This window comes from Microcaecilia unicolor, chromosome 14, assembly GCF_901765095.1.
Source record: "Microcaecilia unicolor chromosome 14, aMicUni1.1, whole genome shotgun sequence".
NCBI lineage: Eukaryota > Metazoa > Chordata > Amphibia > Gymnophiona > Siphonopidae > Microcaecilia > Microcaecilia unicolor.
Window position 1 is genome coordinate 31,402,606 of NC_044044.1, and position 23,895 is coordinate 31,426,500.

At 44.6% G+C, this 23,895-nt stretch overlaps 2 protein-coding genes across 2 annotated transcripts; one reads left to right on the forward strand and one right to left on the reverse strand.

The window, feature by feature from the left end:
- The first annotated feature begins 197 nt into the window (after nucleotides 1-197).
- GMPR2 (guanosine monophosphate reductase 2) lies at nucleotides 198-11,816 on the forward strand. The gene is made up of 9 exons (XM_030186939.1): nucleotides 198-854; nucleotides 4,395-4,514; nucleotides 5,387-5,470; nucleotides 5,566-5,739; nucleotides 8,252-8,333; nucleotides 8,549-8,655; nucleotides 8,826-8,868; nucleotides 11,100-11,259; nucleotides 11,402-11,816. Exons 1-9 carry the CDS (start codon nucleotides 768-770, stop codon nucleotides 11,778-11,780), a joined length of 1,236 nt encoding a protein of 411 aa, XP_030042799.1. The 5' UTR covers nucleotides 198-767; the 3' UTR covers nucleotides 11,781-11,816.
- A 333-nt stretch (nucleotides 11,817-12,149) lies between these two features.
- LOC115457506 lies at nucleotides 12,150-20,371 on the reverse strand. Its single transcript, XM_030186938.1, has 7 exons — nucleotides 20,179-20,371; nucleotides 16,910-18,288; nucleotides 16,274-16,561; nucleotides 15,706-15,815; nucleotides 15,069-15,172; nucleotides 13,021-13,128; nucleotides 12,150-12,806 (listed from the first exon to the last, which is right to left on the reverse strand). The coding sequence occupies exons 2-7, from the start codon at nucleotides 18,157-18,159 to the stop codon at nucleotides 12,786-12,788; spliced, it is 1,881 nt and encodes a 626-aa protein (XP_030042798.1). The 5' UTR covers nucleotides 18,160-18,288; nucleotides 20,179-20,371; the 3' UTR covers nucleotides 12,150-12,785.
- Between the last annotated feature and the right edge of the window lie 3,524 nt (nucleotides 20,372-23,895).

The following is a 23,895-nucleotide window of genomic DNA, read 5'->3' on the forward strand; positions in this document are numbered from 1 at the left end:
CCAGGTGGCCACTCGCCGGAAGCTCTCGAGAAGAGGGTGCTAAGGTAGCGTCTCAAGCCTCGCTCTGGCCGGCTTGTCGCCAAGAGTTCTTGAAGCTTATTGGCTGAAGGCCCAGGAGGATGGGTGGAGCTATGTAGCCGAGGAGGCGAAGACCTGCCCTTGCTTTCTGCTTTACTGTCTCATTCCCTCTTCGGGCAACTGCGCGCGCGCGACGGGTCTAGAGCTCTATTTCAGAACAATCCGTATATATCCTTCCGCGCGCTGAGTGCAGAGAGGGGACTCGTTACCTGCAGTGCAAGAGTCCTTGCTGATGGTTTTTAACTTTTATTGTACTTACTGACAGCTTTTCCTCTTTATTTTGTATTATTATTTTATTATTTTTACAGTCAAGGAGTGACACAACTCACCTGTAACCCTTTGAAGGTCAACGCCTCTCTGCGCCAGACTGCACACAAAACCCCTAAGTACGCAGCCCCCTCTTACGCCTGGTGGACCCCAAAGCAAAAGAAGTTGGGAGAAGAAGATTTAAAAAGAAAAGGAAAATTTACGGTCTATGGTGGAGGACCGCGCCCACGTGGCATGTGCCAGATTTGACGACCCATTCCGTTGACATCGTTTGCCACTGCACGCTGTGTGAAGGAGACAGTGGTGTCATCGAACAGATTTTGGGAAAGAGTGTATCCCTGAGAACTTCTTGCTGTGGACCTGTGTTGGGTTTTTTTTACCCTCTTGCTTTGGCCCATTTTGTGACAACTGCTACTAAAAAAATGCCACGCATTGACAATGATGTCAAGCTCGACTTCAAGGATGTCCTGCTGAGGCCAAAGCGAAGCACGCTGAAGTCACGCAGCGAGGTGAGAGCGGTGCTCATCGCTGGGGACTGTGCCTTCGCCATCACTTGAGACACTATGCTACACCTCTTGCCCTTGGCACACGCCCTCACCGTTATAAATCCTGATCGTCTTGCCTGATATCCCTGTGCGTTACGCCTCTCTCCCTTGGGACATACCCTCACTGTTGCATATCCTGATGGCCTTGCCTGATAATGTTGTCCGGTTCTGGCACGGGTACCCAAGCTATGTATCCTCGGCCCTTGCGTCTTGCTAAACCAGACACCAAAATATATATATGGCTAAAGGCTCAGGGAAGCAGTCTCGCAGCTGTGCTTGACTAACTTCTGAATTCCCTTCGCCACTCCGGCTTTTTATTAGCAATAATCAACCATGACTGCACATTACTTAAGAACATAACCATGCTGGGTCAGACCAATAGTCCATCTAGCCCAGTATCCTGCTTCCAATAGTGGCCAATCCAGGTTACAAGTACTTGGCAGAAACCCAAATAATTGTAACATTCCAAGCAACGGCTTCCCCCATGTCTATCTCAATAGCAGACTACGGACTTTTCCTTCCAAGAATTTGTCCAAACCATTTAAAAACCTGGATACGCTAACCACAGTTACAATATCCTCTGGCAACAAGTTTCAGAGCTTAACTATTCTTTGAATGAAAAAATATTTACCTATATTTGTTTTAAAAGTATTTTCACTGAGTGTCACCTGGTCTTTGTACTTTTTGAAAGAGTAAAAAAAAAAACCGATTCACTTTTTACCTGTGCTACACCACTCAGGATTTTGTAGACTTCAATCATATCTCCCCTCAGACGTCTTTTTTCCAAGTTGAAGAGCCCTAATCGCTTTAGCCTTTTCTCATAAGGAAGGAGTTCCACCCCCTTTATCATTCTGATCGCTCTTCTTTGAACCTTTTCTAATTCAGCTACATTTTTAAAAAAATACTGTGACCAGAACTGGATGCAATACTCATGGTGAGGTCGCACCACAGAGCAATACAGAGGTATTATAGCATTTTCAGTTTTAGTCAACATCCCTTTCCTAATAATTCCTAGCATCCTGTTTGCTTTTCTGGCCGCTGCCACAATGGGCAGATCTTTTTCTTGGGTGCTGACTCCTAAGGTAGACCCTAGCATCAAGTAACTAAGATTTGGATTATTCTTCCCACGTGCATCACTTTGCATTTGTCCACATTAAATTTCATCTGCCATTTGGATGCCTAGCTTCCCAGTTTCCTAAGGACTTCCTTCAATTTTTCACAGTCCACATGTGCTTTGACAACTTCGAATAGTTCTGTGTCATCTGCAAATTTAATCAGCTCACTTGTCGATTTGATTTCCAGATCATTTATAAATATATTAAATAGTACCAGTCCCACTACAGATCCCTGCGGCACTCCACTATTCACCCTCCTCCATTGGCAAACAATATACTTCTCTTTCTCACACGTTGCTTGTAACATTTTCAGCACACCTTCTTTGGCTAGACTACAGACATGTCCTCTTTTATGCATGGTTTCATGTCTAGGCTCAAGGTCCAGTATAGTACATTCTTGTTCAGCAGTTACAGTTCATTCCCTCCAAGATTACAGCTCTAATCATCAGAAGAATTTAATAATTCTTCTTTATATGAGTGACCCAAACTCTCTACTTTCTCCTTGGTCTCCTACTGGACCCCACTGATACAAACTCTCCACTTTTCCTTGGTCTCCTACTAGACCCCTTCCACAATAATCCCTGAGACAATGTGCTATGCCTCTCTCCCTTGGGACACACCCTCACCGTTGCATATCCTGATCGCCTTGCTTCGTACTACTTCAAGCATCACATCTGGATATATCTTGCCCTTACTTCAACACATCCGAATACAATTCACCCTTACGGCATCACATCCAGATACGTCTCACCCTTTCTACACCATAATTCAGATAAGCCCTCGAAACGTTCCTTGCCCATACTATTACATATCCTGGATACTCCTCAACCCTTGTCTTCACAGCAGCGCATCTGGATAGGTCTCGCTTTTAACTGCCATATGTCCCCCATACACCTGCATCCAGATATGTCTCTTCTGCACTATATCCAAATACGCCCTTGAGACATGTCTTACCTTTATCATCACTCATCCTGATACACCTCACCCGATACCCCTCACAGCTGGATATGCCCTTCCCTTACTGCAACACATCTGGATACACCTCACCCTTTTTGTACTATAAGCCTTGGACTTACAGCACCACATCTGGATATGTCCCACCCTTATAGCGTGTCATCCAGATGTGCCTTAGTGTTACATCCCACCCTTACTGCTACACATCTCGATACACCTCACTCTTACTGCACCATGTCCAGATGTTTCGCCCATACTGTACTGCCTCACTTTTATATTGCTATATTTCTGTAAACATCTCGCCCTTACTGTTACACATCTCAATACATCTCACTCATACTGCACCGTGTGCAGATACGTCTTATCATTTCTGCATATACTGATATGCCTCACTTTTACTGCAATGTGTTCATATACACCTCGTCCTTTATTAAAATACTCGTATACACTTTACAAGAAAAATGCTCGTTCATAGCAGTTTACATAAAATAACATCCAAAGTTTAGGAGCGATACATACAAACTAAAAAATACAACGTAAGACATTACACCAAATGCACTTCTTCAGGAGACCAACCAGTACTGAACCAATCCACTGTATCAAATCTGGTCTCGCATTACCTGCAGTGTCTCTTCCAGGTCGTACCCGGTCCATACTTCATGACCCCTTTGGGGTATCTTTACTGAAACACTTCTGGGTATCGTTAATCGTTATGACACCTGCATGTAGGGCTGTACTTGTAAGCTAATTGGGGCGAACGCTGAGGCCTCACAGACAGACGTGCACATGTTGTCACTCCCTATTCTGATTTGACCCAGACCTCAAACCTCCCCCTCCGCCCTCCCCAGGCAGCCCTACCTGGCCACACACTTTGTCCTTACTTCCATACCTCTGCAAAAGGCATTGTTGGATATATATCGTCATAAACATTTTGCTTGCAGTGCCTTACCCCTAGGCAAATCCAGTCCTAGTGCACGGCTCATTACCCTTACTGAATCACCCATGGACATCACCTACAGGTTCTTTCCTTGGGATATACCCCAACCCACAAAATGCTACCACCCCTTGGGTCATCTCACCTTTCATGCAAAGCTTCTAGATACAGCTTGCCTGCGGTTTCCCTTTCCCTCAGGACATGCCAACTTTCAGCATGCCACACATTCAGAGAAGTTTCATGCCCTCACATACTGTACAATAATTGAAAAAAAAAAATGGAATCATGTTTACGTTGGGGCTGACGATGAGATCAGTTTCGAAGTGACACAGATAAGGGGTGTGACAAGAATTTGTAATGCTTGCATCCTCCATAGCGATAAACATCAGTGGAGTAATGCTACGTCTTGCCTTCATCACGGGGATGGTGAGATAGATCTTCTCTCCTCCCCCCCCTCAATGACCCCTGAATTACCTTTTTTCTTTCTTTGCGCTTTGGCAGGTGGAGCTAACAAGATCCTACGTTTTCCGCAATTCGAAACAGTCCTACACTGGGATCCCCATCATCGCAGCCAACATGGACACTGTGGGCACTTTTGAGATGGCACAGGCTCTCTGTAAGGTAATATCTGAGCTCACAGGCTCACAACTTTTTATTTTTTTTTTAAATGGGAATCATAGGGAGTAAGTGAATGATGGAGTATTTATTTATTTATTACATTTGTACCCCGCACTTTCCCACTCGTAGCAGGTTCAATGCGGCTTACATAGTAATAGGATTACAAGCAAAGTATAGAGAAAAAACAGGTAAATCTTAGCAGAATAATGGAGGTGTGTGGATAGGTAATATTATTATTAATAATATTAATATTATTGAGAGCTAGTTTTATGTATATCACAAGTTCAAATGTTAGGGTAGCACTGTTAAATTTATTTTTACTTTTTTATTAATTATTTTTTTGTTAATTCTGTGGCCTTGAAAAGGACCGTTTGAAACAATTTATCAACTTTAAAACGTGGCTAAAATCTAAAGCATGTTCATTGGTCGGAAAACTCTCAACGCCATTAAATGCATCAAATTTAGAATCTCCTAATGGAGCACCAACGGGCGGAATAAAAACCATGACAGGCACCGAAAAATATCAGAAAAAAACACATACAACTGATGCAAACTTGAATTCTGAATAAAATAGCATATGATATGCAATAATTTCCACCTTAGATTTGGGCAGAAAGCTGGTCAGAGATGAGTTATCATTATCGCACAGGTGGTGCAGGACTTTTTAACACCACTGTACAAATAGATATGGCCAGTGATCACATAAGTGCCGGCTTCTCACAACTGCTCTCAGACCACGCTGGCACTGCCCAAATTGTACCTGGGCAGGTAGAAACAATACTCGGTGGCACTGCTCAGTTAAGGGCCCACTCCATGTGGTTTAAGCAGGCAGATGGGTCTCTCACATCCCTCCTCTCGGTTTCTCTGCTCTGTAGTTTTCGCTGTTCACCGCCATTCACAAGCATTACACAGTGGATCAGTGGAAAGCGTTTGCTGCGGAGAACCCCGATTGTCTGCAGGTGAGTCCCAGTCCTTGCCTCTGACGTCTTAATTTTTACATCTTTGGCCTTTCGCTCTTCACCTCCCCCCAACACTCATTCTCTTTATATCCCAGCACGTTGCTGTCAGCTCAGGCACAGGGCAGGCAGACTTTGAACAGATGGAGAAGATCCTGGAGGCAGTGCCTCAGGTCCGCTACATCTGCCTGGATGTCGCCAACGGATACTCGGAACACTTTGTCCAGTATGTGAAGGATGTACGTGCTCGCTTCCCTGACCACACAATCATGGTACAGTATCTAGACTTATCCCCTACGCACTTAATACATTGTAATATCTGTTTCTCCCAGAAGCCTGGACTTCAGAATATGTTCCTTGTTAATGCAGGTTTAGAGCCTAGCAAAATTACACCTTACAGTGTTTATACTCATTGTGTGACCTGGTTCCTTTGTTCAGGTAACACATATTTGGGGAAGGAATAATCGCTTAGCTGGGCATGTTTTTTCTTCCCTCCACTTTTCTGCCTGGATAGTAGGATCGAGCAGAAATGGGAACTAGCCTTCTGTATCTTTGCTGCCTTACAGACAAGAGGGATGGACACAGCTCCCCGGGGGATGCTTCTCTACACTATAAACAACCTCTAGACTGAGACTTACTTGTTTCAGCCATAAAGCTTTGTTTAAGCTTATGAGAGACCATGGCACTGGGGATGGATTTACTCAAAATGGCCCCTTTGTGTAGGGTCAGTCTGGTTAAGGTACAATCTTTTGACAAACAGAAAACGTTACCGACACCTCTGGGTCGAATCAATATTTTCTCACAATCTTTTAAGATGTGAAATTTTCCTCCCTATTATCAAAGGTGACCCAACTTGTAGTAACACTTGCAAAAGGACGAACTGTAGAATCTCCTTTTATCCCTGGAGCCCCGTGTGGCCAAGGCCATTTTGACAGCTGCAGCTGACACATGAGCTAACGCAGCTTTCCATCCTCACAGTTCCGGGAAGCGTGTTGTAGAACAATGCACTTTTTATAGACTTTACTATTCAAGCGAGCTGCTTAATACTCAACCCCTCCATCCACAGCCCTGGAGTAAGAATGGCAGCAGCTCTTCAGTACAACTGATAGTTCTACTGTTACTACTTATCATTTCTGTAGTGCTAATAGATAATATACAGCACCGTACAAAAACACGTAACAGGACGATCTCTGCTTTACAGAGCTTATGATCTATTCAAAACAGACAAACAGGACGAATAAGAGGTTAAGGAGTTTCGTTTATTATGGGAAAGATTAAAACAACACAAGTATCGAACAGATGAATAAGTGGCTAAGAGTTCAAAGCAGCCTCGGGCTTTGAGCCTGGATTCGAATAGGACCAGAGATCGAGCATGGCGTACTGACTCAGGAAGTCTATTCCTTCCATACACCTGAAACAGAGTCTGCAGTTGATGGTGGAGGAAAAGGGCAGCTGCAATCCCAAGGAGGGAAGAAAAGGAGAGATAATGAAGGGCTGCAGAATGAATGCATAGAAGGCTCTGTCAGCAGCTGTCTCTCCACCACTGGCAGAACGCCTGGAATCCCAGAGGCACACCCCTTAACTAAACCTCCAAACGGAAAGAGCAGCCAAAATAACACCACACTCTTTTTTCCTCTCGCTTAGACTATTGCAACTTGCTTCTCATAGGTCTCCCACTAAGCCATCTCTCTCCTCTCCAATCTGTTCAAAATTCTACTGCATGACTTATATTCTGCCAGAGTCACTATGCTCATTTTAGCCCTCTCCTCAAGTCACTTCACTGGCTCCCTATCCATTTCCGCATACAGTTCAAACTCCTCTTATTGACCTATAAGTGCATTCACTCTGCAGCTCTTCAGTACCTCCCCACTCTCATCTCTCCCTACGTTCCTCCCCGGAAACTCCGTTCACTGGGTAAATCTCTCTTATCTGCACCCTTCTCCTCCACTGCTAACTCCAGACTCCGTTCCTTTTATCTTGCTGCACCATATGCCTGGAATAGACCTCCTGAGCCGGTACGTCAAGCTCCATCTCTGGCTGTCTTCAAATCTAAGCTAAAAGCCCACCTTTTTGAGGCTGCTTTCAGCTCCTAACCCCTATTCACTTGTTCAGTGCCCATGTCTGTTTTATCATTCCCACCTTAAGTAATTCCCTTATCCCTTGTTTGTCTGTCCTGATTAGATTGTAAGCGCTGTTGAGCAGGGACTGTCTCTTCATGTTCAAGTGTACAGCGCTGCGTACGTCTAGTAGCACTATAGAAATGATAAGTAGTAGTACTAGTACCTATGCTATGGGAGAGTGTCAAACCCAGCTCCAGCTCTGCCTCCAAGCTTTCTAATAGTCGATACTGTGTTAGGTGAAATATCGGTGGAGCCATGGCCCCTGTGGCCCACCCCATCCCGCTGCCTAACAAGAGACCAGCTTGCAAGAAGGACACACGGTGAGGAGAGGAAAGCTAAGAAGAAGTCTTGATTGGTGGGCAAATGACAAAGAAATCTGTGTACAGGCATACCTGTCGATACAACGCACACAGAGATAATTCTTTGTCATTCTCTGACAGTCAAGACTTCTTGATGTATATCTAGAGACCTGCTTCCTGCTCTGAACTTTGGTGTGAATAAGCAGGCTTGGTCTGGTGTGTGTATATTATACTTAACATCTTTATATATCAAAATCCTTATTATTTTTAGAACCCTACCAGACATTCATAACAAGGCATATGTGTTCGCTGGCTATTCCCAGAACGCATTTCTGCTTGTTTTTCTCTTGTTCTCATTACTGTAGGCAGGGAACGTGGTCACAGGGGAGATGGTGGAAGAACTTATCCTCTCAGGAGCTGATATCATTAAAGTGGGAATCGGCCCAGGTAATTATTCTGGAAAAACAGAGCGAGAAGTTCACCTGGGGAGACAGGAACGACAAAGCCAGAACAGAGTGAGGGGTGATATTGGAAGAACCGCAGTAGCAGGAATTATCCCAGGACAAAGACGTTAGCCTGACAGCACTTACGGATTTATCTGTAGCAAAAGAAAAGAAATATTTAGGGATGATCTAGCTTTGTGCCGATGCTTCTTTGTGCAGGCTCTGTGTGTACAACCCGGAAAAAGACGGGGGTCGGATACCCACAGCTGAGCGCGGTGATCGAGTGCGCTGATGCTGCTCATGGCCTGAATGGACACATTATATCGGTAAGCCCAGTGCTAACCAGCACAGGCTGTCCAGTCATATTGATAAACTGCACAGATATTTCAAGAAGATGCCTTGATTCACCCTATGGATTAGTACAGTTGTCCAGTGTTGACTTGTAGAGACTGTATGAGGAAAGCTTTCTATTATATATTTATTTATTTATTTGTAGGATGGAGGCTGCTGCTGCCCAGGTGATGTAGCCAAGGCCTTTGGTAAGATATTAATTGTATAAGAGCATAAGACAAGCCATACTGGGTCAGACCAATGGTCTATCTAGCCCAGTATCCTGTTTCCCAAACAGTGGCCAATCCAGGCAGAAACCCAAATCATGGCAACATTCCATGTAGAACCCCAACGAATAGGAAGATTCTGGAATCCTAAAGAGTGACAAGATTCCGTGCAGACTCTCAAAGAGTAGCAACATTCCATGTAGAACCCCAAAGAATACGAAGATTCTGGAATCCTAAAGAGTGACAAGATTCCGTGCAGAATCTCAAAGAGTAGCAACATTCCATGTAGAGCCCTAAAGAATATCAAGATTCTGGAATCCTAAAGAGTGACAAGATTCCATGCAGACTCTCAAAGAGTAGCAACATTCCATGTAGAACCCCAAAGAATACGAAGATTCTGGAATCCTAAAGAGTGACAAGATTCCGTGCAGAATCTCAAAGAGTAGCAACATTCCATGTAGAGCCCTAAAGAATATCAAGATTCTGGAATCCTAAAGAGTGACAAGATTCCATGCAGACTCTCAAAGAGTAGCAACATTCCATGTAGAACCCCAAAGAATACGAAGATTCTGGAATCCTAAAGAGTGACAAGATTCCGTGCAGAATCTCAAAGAGTAGCAACATTCCATGTAGAGCCCTAAAGAATATCAAGATTCTGGAATCCTAAAGAGTGACAAGATTCCATGCAGAATCTCAAAGAGTAGCAACATTCCATGTAGAACCCTAAAGAGAATCCTAAAGAGTGACAAGATTCCGTGCAGAATCTCAAAGAGTAGCAACATTCCATGTAGAACCCCAAAGAATATCAGGATTCTGGAATCCTAAAGAGTGACAAGATTCCGTGCAGAATCTCAAAGAGTAGCAACATTCCATGTAGAACCCCAAAGAATATCAAGATTCTGGAATCCTAAAGAGTGACAAGATTCCGTGCAGACTCTCAAAGAGTAGCAACATTCCATGTAGAACCCCAAAGAATATCAAGATTCTGGAATCCTAAAGAGTGACAAGATTCCGTGCAGAATCTCAAAGAGTAGCAACATTCCATGTAGAGCCCTAAAGAATATCAAGATTCTGGAATCCTAAAGAGTGACAAGATTCCATGCAGAATCTCAAAGAGTAGCAACATTCCATGTAGAACCCTAAAGAATATCAGGATTCTGGAATCCTAAAGAGTGACAAGATTCCGTGCAGAATCTCAAAGAGTAGCAACATTCCATGTAGAACCCTAAAGAGAATCCTAAAGAGTGACAAGATTCCATGCAGAATCGCAGAGTAGCAACATTCCATACTACAAATCCCAGGGCAACCAGTTGCGTCCCCATGTCCAATAACAGACTATGTATTTTTCCTCCAGGAACTTGTCCAAACCTTTTTTTAAACCCAGATACACTAACCACCGTTACCACATCCTCTGGCAATGAGTTTGAGCTTAACTATTCTTTGAGTAAAAAAATATTTCCTCCTGTTTGTTTTAAAAGTATTTCCATGTAACTTTGAGTGTCCCCTTGTCTTTGTACTTTTGGAATGAGTAAAAAAAAAAAAAATCGATTTACTTCTACTTGATCGACACCACTCTGGATTTTATAGGCCTCAATCATATCCTCCCTCAGCCGCCTCTTTTCCAAGCTGAAGAGCCCTAACCTCTTTAGCCTTTCCTCATATGAGAGGAGTTCCATCTCCTCCATCATTTTGGTCGCTCTTCTTTGAGCCTTTTCTAATTCCACTATATATTTTTTGAGATACGGCGACCAGAACTGAACGCAGTAGTCAAGTTGAGGTCGCACCATGGAGCGATACAGAGGCATTTTAGTATTCTCTGTCTTATCTTGCATCCCTCTCCTAATAACCCAACCTCACAAGAATTGCAGATCTGTATAGACTGACTTGCTATCTGTTCTTTCTTCCTTGTTGGTGGTTGTTTCTCCAGACATGGGTGTAATGCTGATCCAATGCTCCTCACTTGTTATATTATGTTATGACCCTAAAATGCGAACACGAAACGTCTAAGCGCATTAACTGCAGGTGGGGTTCCAGTTATTCTAGTGTGTACTTTATTCAGTTCACAGGCAGGTGCTGCATTTACACTGTTGCAAAGATGGTGTAAGTTACACTAGTATGTCATAACGGGCAATTACGTGCTTAATTGCCGTTATAGAATTTGCGCTTAGCTAACAAAATTCAGGAGCCCTTGAATTGGCCTCTTTGTCTCTCAGGTGCAGGAGCCGACTTTGTGATGCTGGGAGGAATGTTTTCAGGACACACAGAATCGGGCGGCGACACAATTGAGAAGAATGGGAAAAAATATAGACTTTTCTACGGAATGAGTTCTGAAACTGCCATGAAGCGCCACGCTGGGGGCGTGGCGGAGTACCGGTGAGTCTTAGTGGGTTTCTGAGAGAGAGAGAAGCAGCGTCGGTGGGTGGAAAAATAGAGGCAAGAGAGCAGCAGGGAAGGGCAGAGACCCAGCTGGAGCCATTAGGGACTTGATACATTCGATTCCTTTTCTTTTTCTTAGGGCTTCAGAGGGAAAGACGGTGGAAGTTCCCTTCAAAGGTGATGTGGAGCATACGATCAGGGACATTCTTGGGGGAATCCGCTCCACCTGCACCTACGTGGGAGCTGCCAAACTTAAGGAGCTGAGCCGTCGCACGACTTTTATCCGTGTCACACAGCAGGTGAATCCTATTTCAGTCCCAATGCAGCTGAGAACTAAGAGCGGGGATTCTAGAAGATGCGGGACCAAGAGCCTCGGCATATACGAAGGGATTCTACAAGTTGAGGGACCAAGGGTGGGGGATTTTCCAAGATGCGGACTCCAAATCCCCCTCCCATTCCAGTATTCTCACCACAGTGTGTACTGGAGGGGTGTTTCTCTTTCACATTCTTTCTACTAGAGACTAAAAAAAAAAATAAAGTTGCATTTAAGTTCAGATAATAAAGCACATTTCTAGGCGTTTCTATCTCACTGTATTGCAGGGAACAGAGACCATCCATCTCACTAGGTGACACTTAGAGAATAAAGACCATTGCTGTGCCCTTCTCTCTCACGCTGACCACCCCCCCCCCCCCCCCCCCCCCCCCCCCCACCAGGCTACATCTGTAGTGATGTACTGTGTATTCTGGAGACATGTCATCAAAATCCTGAGCTGTGTGCAGGGAAGAGGAACGGAAGAGACATTTCTCTTATTCTCACTGATCATTCCTAGCACTGCACAGAACTCCTCTGCTAAATAAAGAGAAAGAAATGTTAGCATTGATTAAACAAGAAAGTTACCTTTATTATGTAGAAGAATTGGAAATAAAGTACTGGACAAGAAGTCAGTTGAGTGTCATGTTCTCAACACCTGTGACCTTAAGACACGTGGGCCTCTCCCTTCACAGGCAGGAATCCATGTACCTCAGGCACAGATTTAAGTAGGCAAATTAGTTTAGGATGCAAATTTCTGAAGACCCCCAAATATCCAGGCCAAAGAGGAGCCTTCTGCCACTTAACTTTCAGGCCGTGTGCGTGTGCTGTATCAAAGGACACCACTGGGGCACTATGACCTTCCTCTGTTCCTCTTCTGGATCTCTGACCCCTCTTCTCCCTACCTCCCGTTCTCTGGTCTCGTCTACGAGTGTTAAAATCTTAACTCTGGCCCTGCTGTGACCTCCGATATTAAGGATCCTCTCTTTGCAAAACCAGAGGTCTGTGTGACCTCCGACATGGAAACTCCTGCACAGTTGGAAGCTCTTTATGACCTGGGAAGCATTTCCTGTGTTCGCTCGAGGTGCGGGGGTTTCCATTTGAAGACTGGAGATGTGACCCACGGTCCTCTTCCGTTCTCCAAGTATCTCTGTAACCAGTGGGGACCACAACGATTTTCACAGTACAAGGCATTGGACGAGCTGAGCTGAACTCACATCAAAGGATTCACCTGCTGGCCAGAAGAAATGTGTATTGACATTAAACAACACTTATATTACTACAAATTAGCCAAAATACAGTACATGAGACCCCCCCCCCCCTAGAATTCCTATACCTACTACATATGTGTAGAACAGCAGCAACGCTTAGAATAAGTCCCCATAGACCCTCTGAACACATGTAGATTGTCTGTACTAGGGACTTAATCTCCCCAGCTGTTTTCTTACCCGAGCTCTCCATGAGGTGCATAATTTGCGACCAGTTGTTCTGAAGTGTTCGCGGAATGTGGGGATGAAAGTGTTAAACCTTGTCTTTTGGTAATTCCTTAAGGACAGCTAGACAGGGGAATAAAAAAAATATATATATTAACATGTCAGACCCCTCCATTTACTGTGGAAAAGATCCCCACCCCTCTGTAACACACCTTCCCTCAACTTACTGTGCTGGTGTCCTCTCCCTCTGTGACATGCCCCCCCCCCCTTCACTTTAAGGGGATATCCCTCCTCTGAGACACTCACTTCTCACCTTGCTGTGGACGAGACTTCCTACCCCTCTGTGACATCCCCCCCCCCCTCTTTAAGGGGATATCCCTCCTCTGAGACACTCACTTCTCACCTTGCTGTGGACGAGACTTCCTACCCCTCTGTGACACCCCCCCCCCTCTTTAAGGGGATATCCCTCCTCTGAGACACTCACTTCTCACCTTGCTGTGGAAGAGACCTCCTACCCCTCTGTGACATCCCCCCCCCCCACTTTTCTGTAAGGGGGTACCCCTCCTCTGGACACCCATTCCTCATCCCTCCGACAATAATGTATGTTTTTATTTTATTTTAGGGGGAGCCATGGCAGAGTCAACCATTTGGTAAAATTTAGAGAAATAAGTGTTTTGTGCCCCCCCCCCCCCCTCTTAATACATTTTAAAACTCCCCCTGAAAAGCCAGTGAATTAGCACATGAGAGGACCCCCTCCTATACATCTGGGCCATAGGAGCATTCCTAGTCCACTAAGCTTTACTCTCGCCTTGGTGAGTGGGTGGGGGGCTCTTCTTCCATATGACGACACCTCTTGTGTGGGATAAGCCTCCCCTCTTCACCTCTATGAGAAGCCCCGCCCCCAACCAACCTTAACCAGAGACCTATTGCAAATCACAAGCCCTACGAGTAAACTGAAAAGACAAAAATTATTATTTTCTAGAAAGTACCCCCCAAAAAAAAAATCCAACACGATTTCAGATTTTTCCTACACAAGGCTAAGTGAGAGTTTAACCCTTGGAAGCCAAATCTGAATGCTCTTATTTGGGCTTTTCAAAAAAGTTAAAGACGTATGATGCCTAGAGATACTTGCCACTTAAGAGCTTCAAGGCACCATTCACGGCAAGGAGGGTACACACATGGGCAGACCACGGGCAGGTCTCCCAGTTAAGCCAATGCCGACATAGGCTAGAATTCTAGACGCTGTCGCTAGGCACATGGCACTGGGGGTTTCTAAACTGAGGCGCCAAAATATAGAATTGCTCTGATGGTTATTCACTCTGGCTAATTTGACTTGATTTTCCTTGTTTCTATTGGGATAAGACTATTTTATTCTATGTATCAGAACTGCACTAGAACTGGGAGTGTTTTTATTTTTTTCTGGGAAAGGCTGCAGCAAAATCTGTGCTATTCCGCCACCTGGCAAGAAATATAACTGAGCAGCGCCAATATGGGCCAGAGACCTGAACCCGGGAATTATCTGTTATTGTTCTCTCTGTACACTGTACTTTCATGTTCCTGTTATGATGATTACTATTTTATAAATTTGGCAACACATTTAAAATTGTCATGCTAATAAAGTTATATGAATTTGAACTTTACTTCCCTATGTTATATGCTCCTCTGTTATATGCTTCCTCAGATGTTGCAGTGGGAGAGACCCCCCGCCCCTCTATGACTCCTAACTGTGGGAGACCTCCCATCTCCCCCTCTGACCCTACAATGCACCTGATCTCAGTTTACTGATGAGGAAGGAGCCCTTCCTCTCTATGATGCCCCATCACCTTGCTGTGACAGATACCTCATCCCTCTAACACCCTCGCCTAACCCTTACTTTGAGGCAGACACCACCCCTCAGTGATACACCCTCTCACCCTTCCTCTCCATGGGACGGCTTGTTCCTTTATTGTGAAAGACAGCCCTCCCCTCTTCTAACCTTACTGTAAGGGAGGCCTCTCCCCTCTTGTCACATGCTTTCCGTCACCATATTGCAGAGTGTGAGGGGTTGCCACATTTCCCCTTACCTTATTACTGGAGTGACACACACTGCCACCCTCGTCCTCAGAGTCCAGGATTACTTCATCACAAGCTGGGCTTTGGCGCAAACGAGAGGACATCAGAGGTGGCTCTAAGAAGAATGAAGCAGAGAGGGCACACATAGCGGATAAACAGTTACAGACATGTTTTGTCTGGCATGAAAGGTGTTATAATGAATTTTAATAAACAAACATATCTACATAATATCATCAAAGCTTGAAAAGCCATCATGTCTTTCAACTGATTGTGTCCCCCACAAATTCAGTTGTAGATGGTAAGGTGGTAGTCCTTCCAGGTTAAGCAATTCTGAGTTCCTTGTAAGACTCCAGGATACGGCTCCCAAACCCCCAATTATTATTGGTACCTCCCTTGGATTTCTTTTTCCAAATTCCTCCAGTATCAATTTGTAAATCCCGGTGTTTCATGATCCTTTCCAGTTCTTTTTCTCCTGACTATAACATGGTGTTGACAATCCCTATGTATTTCAGTTCTAGCATTTTATATCTGGCGTATTGTAATCTGATCAGTTTGGTTTTGCGTTTTCATTTTCTATGACTGTTTCACTTTTACGTTCCTAATCATTTTTAGTCGCAGCGACTCATAGACGGCTTTTGATCTCAGTACCTGAGTTGCTTTCCTTGACTGGTAAATAATCATCAGCTGGAAATTCAACGGACTCCTGACATGGAGAACCGGAAGGAACTTTGCGACCGTTTGTAGGCAAGCGCTGTAAGCTTTAAAATAAAAGAAAGGAGAAACAAAAGAAAAATCAGATGTTTCAGGGATTCTAAGGATGGAAATTGAACATTCTACAGTCTCTGTGTACAATATTTTCTCTTCCACCAGTGATAAAGCCCTGATGTATAAATGATCTCATTCGGTGATTAGAGAAGATGAGGGTTGCAATGGACTTCAAGAGATCATCTGATTAGAATCACCGAAAGTAAGACCAGAAGGGACTTGAGAAGGTCAGCTACAGTCAGACAAAAATACTAAGGACTTCAAGAGGTCATGGAGAGTTACAGAAAAATAGGACTGGAAGCAATCTCAAAATATCAAGAGAAAGAGAGCTGCAAAGTCCTGAGGAGATCACAAAAGATTGGAGCAAAGGGATCCTAAAAAAAAAAAAATCATATTATCTACAAGCAGTATTTCCTATAACTGGGCCATTCGAGACAGAAGTTTGCCTAACCTGCTCTCGGTGAAGGTCTCCATTTCTGAGGCTTCTCCAGCTCCTTGGTGGCTCCATGCCCCTCCTGCTGGCTCCTGTGGGAAAGATTCTGATGTTGACAAATGGAGTTGCACTGGTTCTGGATTGAATTGTAGCCTCCGAGATAGACCTCCTCCGTGTCCTGTGCCACCACCGATTAACCTGAGTGATGGGACCTTTCTTTGTGGAGTCTGGGTGCCAGCTTCCAGGTGGCTGCCCGTGTCGCTTTCAGTTCCATCAGTTTCTAGGATTCCACTGTTGGCAGCTTGGGTACTCTGAGCCTCTGATTTCTTCAGGGGGCATAATGTGATGTTGCTATATTTGTGTTTGTAAAGAGGGGAGCTCAGATCTCTTGACCTCTCCAGGGGGCACAGTGTAAGATCACTGTAGCTGTACTTCGAAGAGGGGGAACTCCTGTCCCTTGCCCTCTCCAGGGGACACAAGAAAACTCTGGCATCTCCACATTGGTTGGGAGTGGGGCACAAGCCCTTTGATCTCTCCAAGGGGCATAAGAGGACTTGATTATCCCTGTGTTTGTAAGGAAGAGGGGCCTCTGATTTCTCAAGGGGACATAAGGCGACTTTGACAGTTTCTAGGATTCCACTGTTGGCAGCTTGGGTACTCTGAGCCTCTGATTTCTTCAGGGGGCATAATGTGTTGCTACATTTGTGTTTGTAAAGGGGGGAGCTCAGATCTCTTGACCTCTCCAGGGGGCACAGTGTAAGATCACTGTAGCTGTACTTCGAAGAGGGGGAACTCCTGTCCCTTGCTCTCTCCAGGGGACACAAGACAACTCTGGCATCTCCACATTGGTTGGGAGTGGGGCACAAGCGCTTTGATCTCTCCAAGGGGCATAAGAGGACTTGATTATCCCTGTGTTTGTAAGGAAGAGGGGCCTCTGATTTCTCAAGGGGACATAAGGCGACTTTGAGAACAGATGAGAGGCTCTGTTGCTTTGCCCTATTAAGGGGACACAAGGCAACTCTGGGGTCCCTGTGTTTGTATGGAGAGCTCTCACCCTTTGACCTCTCCAGGGGACACATGAGGACTGTGACATTTCTGTGTTTGTAAGATGGGAGGCTATGACACTTTGCCTTCTCTAAAGGACACATGAGGATTGTGACATTTCTGTGTTTGTAAGATGGGAGGCTATGACACTTTGCCTTCTCTAGAGGACACATGAGGACCGTGACATTTTGGCGTTTGTAAGATGAGATGTTATGACACTTTGCCTTCTCTAGAGGACATAGGACAACTCGGAGGTCCTTGGGTTTGTGAGCAGAGCCCTCACCCTTTGACCGCTGTAGGGGGCACATGAGGACTCTGGAGACCCTATTTTTGGAAACAATGTACTTTTGACCCTTCAGCTGCTTCAGGGGGCATAAGACAACTTGTGGGTTCTTGTGTTCGTTTGGAAGCGGACCCAATCTCTTTGAGCTCTTAAGGGAGGGTACGTTAACGTTGGAGACAACATGTTTGTAAGAACGGTAGTTCTCACACTTTGCTCTTTCTAGGGGACAGAAGACAACTCCAGGGTCCCTGTGTTTGTAAGGAGGCGAGCCCTCAATCTTTGACCTCTCCAAGGGGCACATGAGGACTGTGCAGTCCCTGTGCTTGTAAGCAGTGGGGTTCCAACCCTTTGATCTCTCCAGTGAGCACATGAGGATTCTGGGGACGCCATGCTTGTAAGTGGGGCAGCTCTGATCTTTTGGCTTCTTCGGGGTACATGAGATGGTCTCTCCAGGATGTTTGTAAGGAAAGGGGTTCTGACTTTTCAGCGCTTCCAGAGGGTGTAATATGACTCTGGGTTCCCCCTGTATATACGGATGGAGGCTCTGAATATCTGATGTCTCTGGTGGGTATAACATGACCTCAAGTCAACATTCTTGATAGATCTCCCTCGATCTCTTGGTTCACACTGTGTGCTCAGTGCCCTCCTACTTGTATCTCTCGCTGGTGTAGTATCCTCTCTGCAGTGACGGAAATGGCATCTTCAGCTGTGAACAGATGGTTACAGGTAGAAAATTTTAGTGCCATAATCTAAATCAGTGAAGACCTACCCTGTCCCAGGGGACCCCAGGGAAACCTTTCTTGAAGTCCCTAGTTACAGAATAGAAGGAGACTAGTGAGAAGCCTCTTCCCCAGTGTTCCTATATTCCAATATGGTGTCTCAGGGCTGGAGTCTGTGCTGCTGGGGTTGGCCTCTGGCATGGGTTTTACCCTGTCACCTTCTCCAGCAAACTCGACTTCCAAGTACTGCAAGGCAACTAACTCTAGACTTCCTGTGCGTCTGGGGGGTGTGAGGATTTGCAATCGTTGGGCACAATTGTTGAGTGGCTGGGGTGTGGAGGGATTTCAATTCCCTTAGAATTGTATAACTCGCCTCTTGAGCCCTTACAGCAGGGGAGATGACACACAATATGCCGAGAGCCTCACGCTGAAGGAATAATGTTGGAGAATGGAGAACAGTGAGCATTTTGTGCAGGGGTGCAAATGAGAGCACCAAGCCAAGCTGGTTTACGCTGTGCCAGAAGGATACTCATGAGCAGCCTTCCCTTGAAGGAGTTGGACAAATGACCTGTAGTATTCAAATTGTCTTTCCAAACCTCACTATGATATAAAAGTGCATTTATTACCTACCTTACATTCCAACCTGCCCTTATTCCCTACCCCCAGCTCACACAGATTTCTAGAGAACTATTCTGTAATCACTGACAAGTCTAGCTATTTGAGTAAGGTCTAGTGTCAGGGGGTCTTCAGCTCTGTGTTGAGGACAGTCCCTAGAGACTGAATGCAAATATTAATATATTAGGATAACCCCTTGTTGCCTGAGCCCCACTGGGAATGTTCTGATGTGACAACCATTGACAAGGCAGGAGGAATAAATCAGTTTCAAAACAAAACAACTGTATTTATAAACATCTGTACCACATGTTGACAGCAAAGGACCCTCATCTCTTAATGACAGTAGAACACTCAGACAGGTGGAGAGAAAGTTTAAATCCTAGCACAGCACATTTCCATTTCACCAGTGTAGGGGGATACACATCCGAGCTCCGTTTGGATATGTTTTATTGTAAGCCTGTTACGCTCCATTTTATTGATTTCATGCAAACTACTTCGGTGGGTTTCCTAAAGACAGAATATCAAATACAATAAACTTTATTGTATAATCATTTTACTATTCTAAACTGCCTAGATTTTTGGGATTCCGCAACCACATGGAGGCAGGCACCTCTGCAGGGTGAAACCCCTGTAAAGCACAGCCCATGGCCCCACATTGATGGCTGAGCCATGGAAGACCCCAAGGTCTGTTGCCACAGAAGCAAAGGGAGCAATGAAGAGGGCTGAGCGAGCATTGATGAGGAGATGCACTGCTGCCTATGCCTGTGCTTAATGGAGTTAACATTTCATTATATTTATTTTTATTGTAAACCGCTGGAAAAGCGGAATATCCAAGTTTGAATAAACTGTGAGCTATAAAGGGGCTTGGTGCTAGCCCACGCCTGTGTGCACATTATATTAAGGGTGTGTATGTAGTATATATATTAATATCATAGGAGCCAACTTTTCAAAATTATTGGGGGTGCTAAGCCCAATAAAAATAACCCCTCCCTGGACACATACAAAGAAGTTTCTCAATATTGGGGGTGCTCAAGCGCCCACAGAGTCGGCTCCAATGTCTATTATGCACACAGAGGGGTACACATCCCATTTATCCCATCCCACACGGAACATTTGCACACACCAGTGTGCATATGTTACAGAGAAGCATCTATTATAAAGCTCTGAACATTGCCCCAGCAAAGTCCGACCCACCCCTCCCTCTCTCTCATCTGCTTCATCTATATTTTAGGAACATACGATGCATCTCTTCACCCCCTTACTGTGTTGTGCCGGGATTTCTCATGCACTCTGCTTCCAGGGCAGGGATAATGGACGGTATAATCCAGGGAACACCGCTTTCTTGAAGACGGACTCGACAGCACCCAGCGAAGCAAGCAGCAGCAGAAGAAGAAGTGGAAATTCTCCAGGGGCCATCAATTGCGGGGCGGAAGTTGGACGGGAGACTGGCGACGCGCGTCATCGAGAGAGGGGCGGAAGTGGCTAAGAGATGAGAGTCAGGCGGAGCGTGCAAAGGAGGTGTTTAACCCTGCTTCAGAGGGGCGGAAAGTTGGTGATGATGGCAAGAAGACAAATTTGCATGCACTGCCTGTCTTGTATGCAAATGTCTCTCGTGTGTTCATCGTGGTTGTCTTGAGAGAGAACCCCAACTACTGGATCCAGATTCTGATAGGGTTGATCCTGGCCTGGGTTTACCCCAGTGTATACTGGGACTTGTAGTCCTGCTTAGGGAATGCAATAGGGCAATCAGACTACAGGCCCCCTGCATGCAACGGGGTAAACCCTGTGCTGCAAATCTGGATCCACTCGACAGCCTTACTTGCAGGATAAGGGTATTTTATTTATTTATTTATTGCATTTGTATCCCACATTCCCCCACCTATTTGCAGGCTCAATGTGGCTTACATAGATTTGATAACATTGTCATAGCTGGGTATCAGATACAGTTAGTTATGTGTAGCGATTAAGGAAGGGGAGAGGGGAAAAGGAAGAGAGTTGTTAAGTCTATCAGGTCTGACATGTATGCTGGAGCGTCTCCGTGAATGATTTTGTGAACTAGGGTGCATATTTTGAACGTGATACATTCTTTGAGAGGGAGCCAATGTAGCTTTTCTCGTAGGGGTTTAGCACTTTCATATTTTGATTTGCCAAATATGAGTCTGACTGCCGTGTTCTGGGCTGTCTGAAGTTTCTTGACAATTTGTTCTTTGCAGCCAGCATAGATTGCGTTGCAGTAGTCTAAGTGACTGAGTACCATTGATTGTACCAAATTACGGAAGACATTTCTAGGGAAGAACGGTCTTACTCTTTTTAATTTCCACATTGAGTGGAACATCTTCTTGGTTGTATTTTTCGCATGGCTCTCAAGTGTCAAGTGTCTATCAATGGTGACTCCAAGAATTTTTAGGGTGTCCGAAATTGGGAGACTCAATGTTGGTGTGTTAATTGTGGTGAATTTGTTCGTGTTGTGTTGAGAGGTAAGTATTAGGCATTGGGTTTTTTCTGCATTGAGTTTCAACTGAAATGCATCCGCCCATGAATGCATGATATGTAGACTTTGGTTGATGTCATTGGAGATTTCCTTTAAATCTTGTTTAAATAGAATGTAGATCGTTACATCATCTGCGTATATGTATGGGTTGAGGTTTTGGTTTGATAGTAGTTTGGCCAAGGGTATCATCATTAAGTTGAATAAGGTTGGTGAGGGGGGGGGGATCCCTGTGGAACTCCGCATTCAGATGTCCATGTGGCTGATGTAGTCAAATTAGATGTCACTTGATAAGATCGTGTGGTTAGGAATCCTTTGAACCAATTGAGGATGTTGCCTCCAACTCCGAAGTATTCGAGGATATGCGTTAGTATTCCATGATCAACCATGTCAAAGGCGCTGGACATATCAAATTGTAGAAGTAGTATGTTCTTGCCAGTTGCAATCATTTGTCTGAATTTAGTCATAAGAGTGACTAGTACTATTTCAGTGCTGTGGTTAGTTCGAAATCCAGATTGGGAGTCATGTAATATTGAGAATTTGTTTAAATAGTTTGTGAGTTGTTTGGTCACCATCCCTTCCATTAGTTTGGTTATTAAGGGAGTGGATGCTACTGGCTTGTAATTGGTTAATTCACTAGCACATTTCTTTGCGTCTTTGGGTATAGGGGTGAGTAGAATATTTCCTTTCTCCTTCGGGAAAAGTCCATTTTGTAACATGTAGTTTATGTGGTTCGTTAGGTCTGTTATAAATTGTTGAGGAGCATATGCCATAAGATTGTTTGGGCATATGTCTAGTTTGTAGTGAGATTTGGCGAATTTTTTGAGGGATTGGGAAATGAGGTCCTCCGATAATATCTCGAAGTTGTTCCAGATTCTATCTGCTGGATATTCACCAGGGTCTGGATCTAGACAATCAAGGAGTTCGGCATAATCGATGGTGCTGACAGGAATTTTAAGTCGTAATAGTACGATTTTCTCGTTAAAGTATTTCGCTAGATTGTCTACTCCTGGTGTGTCTTTGGTGTTGGTTGTGACTGGTGTGATATCTAATAGTTTATTCACTAGTTGGAATCCAAATTAATCTCAGCCGGGGGGGGGGGGGGGGGGGGGTTGGGATCATAGGTCTAAGGCTGTCACATCACCCTACCGCCATTGGCTTTGCTGAGGGATTTAATCCACAGGAACAAATCAGAACTATCATTCCAGCATGGAGCAAAAACAGCACTGGATCAATTCCCTTGAACTGGGCAAGGTGGCAACCCTAGTCATCACATCCAGATATTGCCCCCCCCCCCCCTTCACGCCCAGCTCTGGTTAAGAAATCATCTTACATCCCAAGGACTCCTCATGCAGCTACAGATAACAGCAGCAGATCTGTTTCTTAAATGGCCTGTATCTGCACTCGTGCAAATAGGAAATAAAACATCTCAACACCAACTTTTAAAAAATATTTATTTTCTAGAAGAACAAACAGAATAATAGCTGCATTTCCCAGAGCAAACGGAGAAGTCCCTTACATTGAGAAGGCAGCTGACATTTACCAGTGCGCAAAAACTTCTATAAATACATTTTAATTACTCCTTAATTTATAACCATTCGTAAACTAAACATATAAGAGTTTAAAAAATATATATATATTTTTTTTACAAAAGTAGCAATGAGGTCACTAGGTGCTATATGTTCCCTTACCTTCTGGTGTCTTACGTACTTAGAATGCAACCCTCAAAGTCAAGGGCCAGGATCACCCACAATGAATGAGAGAACAGAGGATTATAACTGGGATGCAGGGAGATAAAAAGATTCCCCAAGGGGCACACAAAGAGGGGTCCTGAGTCCATGGATCCAGGGACCCACCTTCGCAAGGTCTGTGGACCTGAGCTTATACCCACCTGACCCCTTTGCGATCCAGGGGGAGAATCTGCCAGATGGTCAAACAGAGAAATCATAACCGAATATTAATGAACCTGAGCCATAGTGCAAAATTCAAAAGCATTTTGAGGTCTGCTACAGTTTATCAGCCAATGCTCTCATAATGGCATGATGCATAAAAACTCTGTTCAGTGGCCTTGCTTAGGACCCCCTCCCCGATACTATGGAATCAGCTTCCTCGGGAGCTGTGTTAAGAGCTTAAGTTCGCTACATTTACAAAAAAAGGGTGAAGACCTGTTGAGTTTAAGGGCCTCTTTTACCAAACTGTGCTAATGATTCCTGCACTGCAATGCCGACAAAGCCCATTCGCTGAGAATCGCTGGGCAGTAAGGTTGTTGGGTTGTATTTTTAATTTTGTTTGTTAATTGTAAATGCTTATTATTAATGCCAGTGTGAGTTTCTGTAAGACTGTTTGCTGCCTTAGTAAGAATTTTCGTGAACAGTGGTTTATAAATTATTTATCTTCTGTTTATAGCTGTATTACTGTGTTAAGTGTTGCAGCTGGAGGATCAGGGAAACTGGGATTCTGTGTCCTTAGCGACCTAGCCCTGGTTTTCCTC

What these genes read in the sequence shown, in the direction of transcription:
- GMPR2 (XM_030186939.1), top strand. Translation starts at nt 768, where the DNA reads ATGCCACGCATTGACAATGATGTCAAGCTCGACTTCAAGGATGTCCTG. An exon ending in TGGCACAGGCTCTCTGTAAG is followed by an intron (nt 4,515 to 5,386) that starts GTAATATCTGAG and finishes TCTGCTCTGTAG; the next exon opens with TTTTCGCTGTTCACCGCCAT. An exon ending in TGAATGGACACATTATATCG is followed by an intron (nt 8,656 to 8,825) that starts GTAAGCCCAGTG and finishes ATTTATTTGTAG; the next exon opens with GATGGAGGCTGCTGCTGCCC.
- LOC115457506 (XM_030186938.1), bottom strand. Translation starts at nt 18,159, where the DNA reads ATGTTATACCCACCAGAGACATCAGATATTCAGAGCCTCCATCCGTAT. An exon ending in AAATCAGAGGCTCAGAGTAC is followed by an intron (nt 16,562 to 16,909) that starts CCAAGCTGCCAA and finishes GGCTCAGAGTAC; the next exon opens with CCAAGCTGCCAACAGTGGAA. An exon ending in GAGACCTTCACCGAGAGCAG is followed by an intron (nt 15,816 to 16,273) that starts GTTAGGCAAACT and finishes TTTATTTTAAAG; the next exon opens with CTTACAGCGCTTGCCTACAA.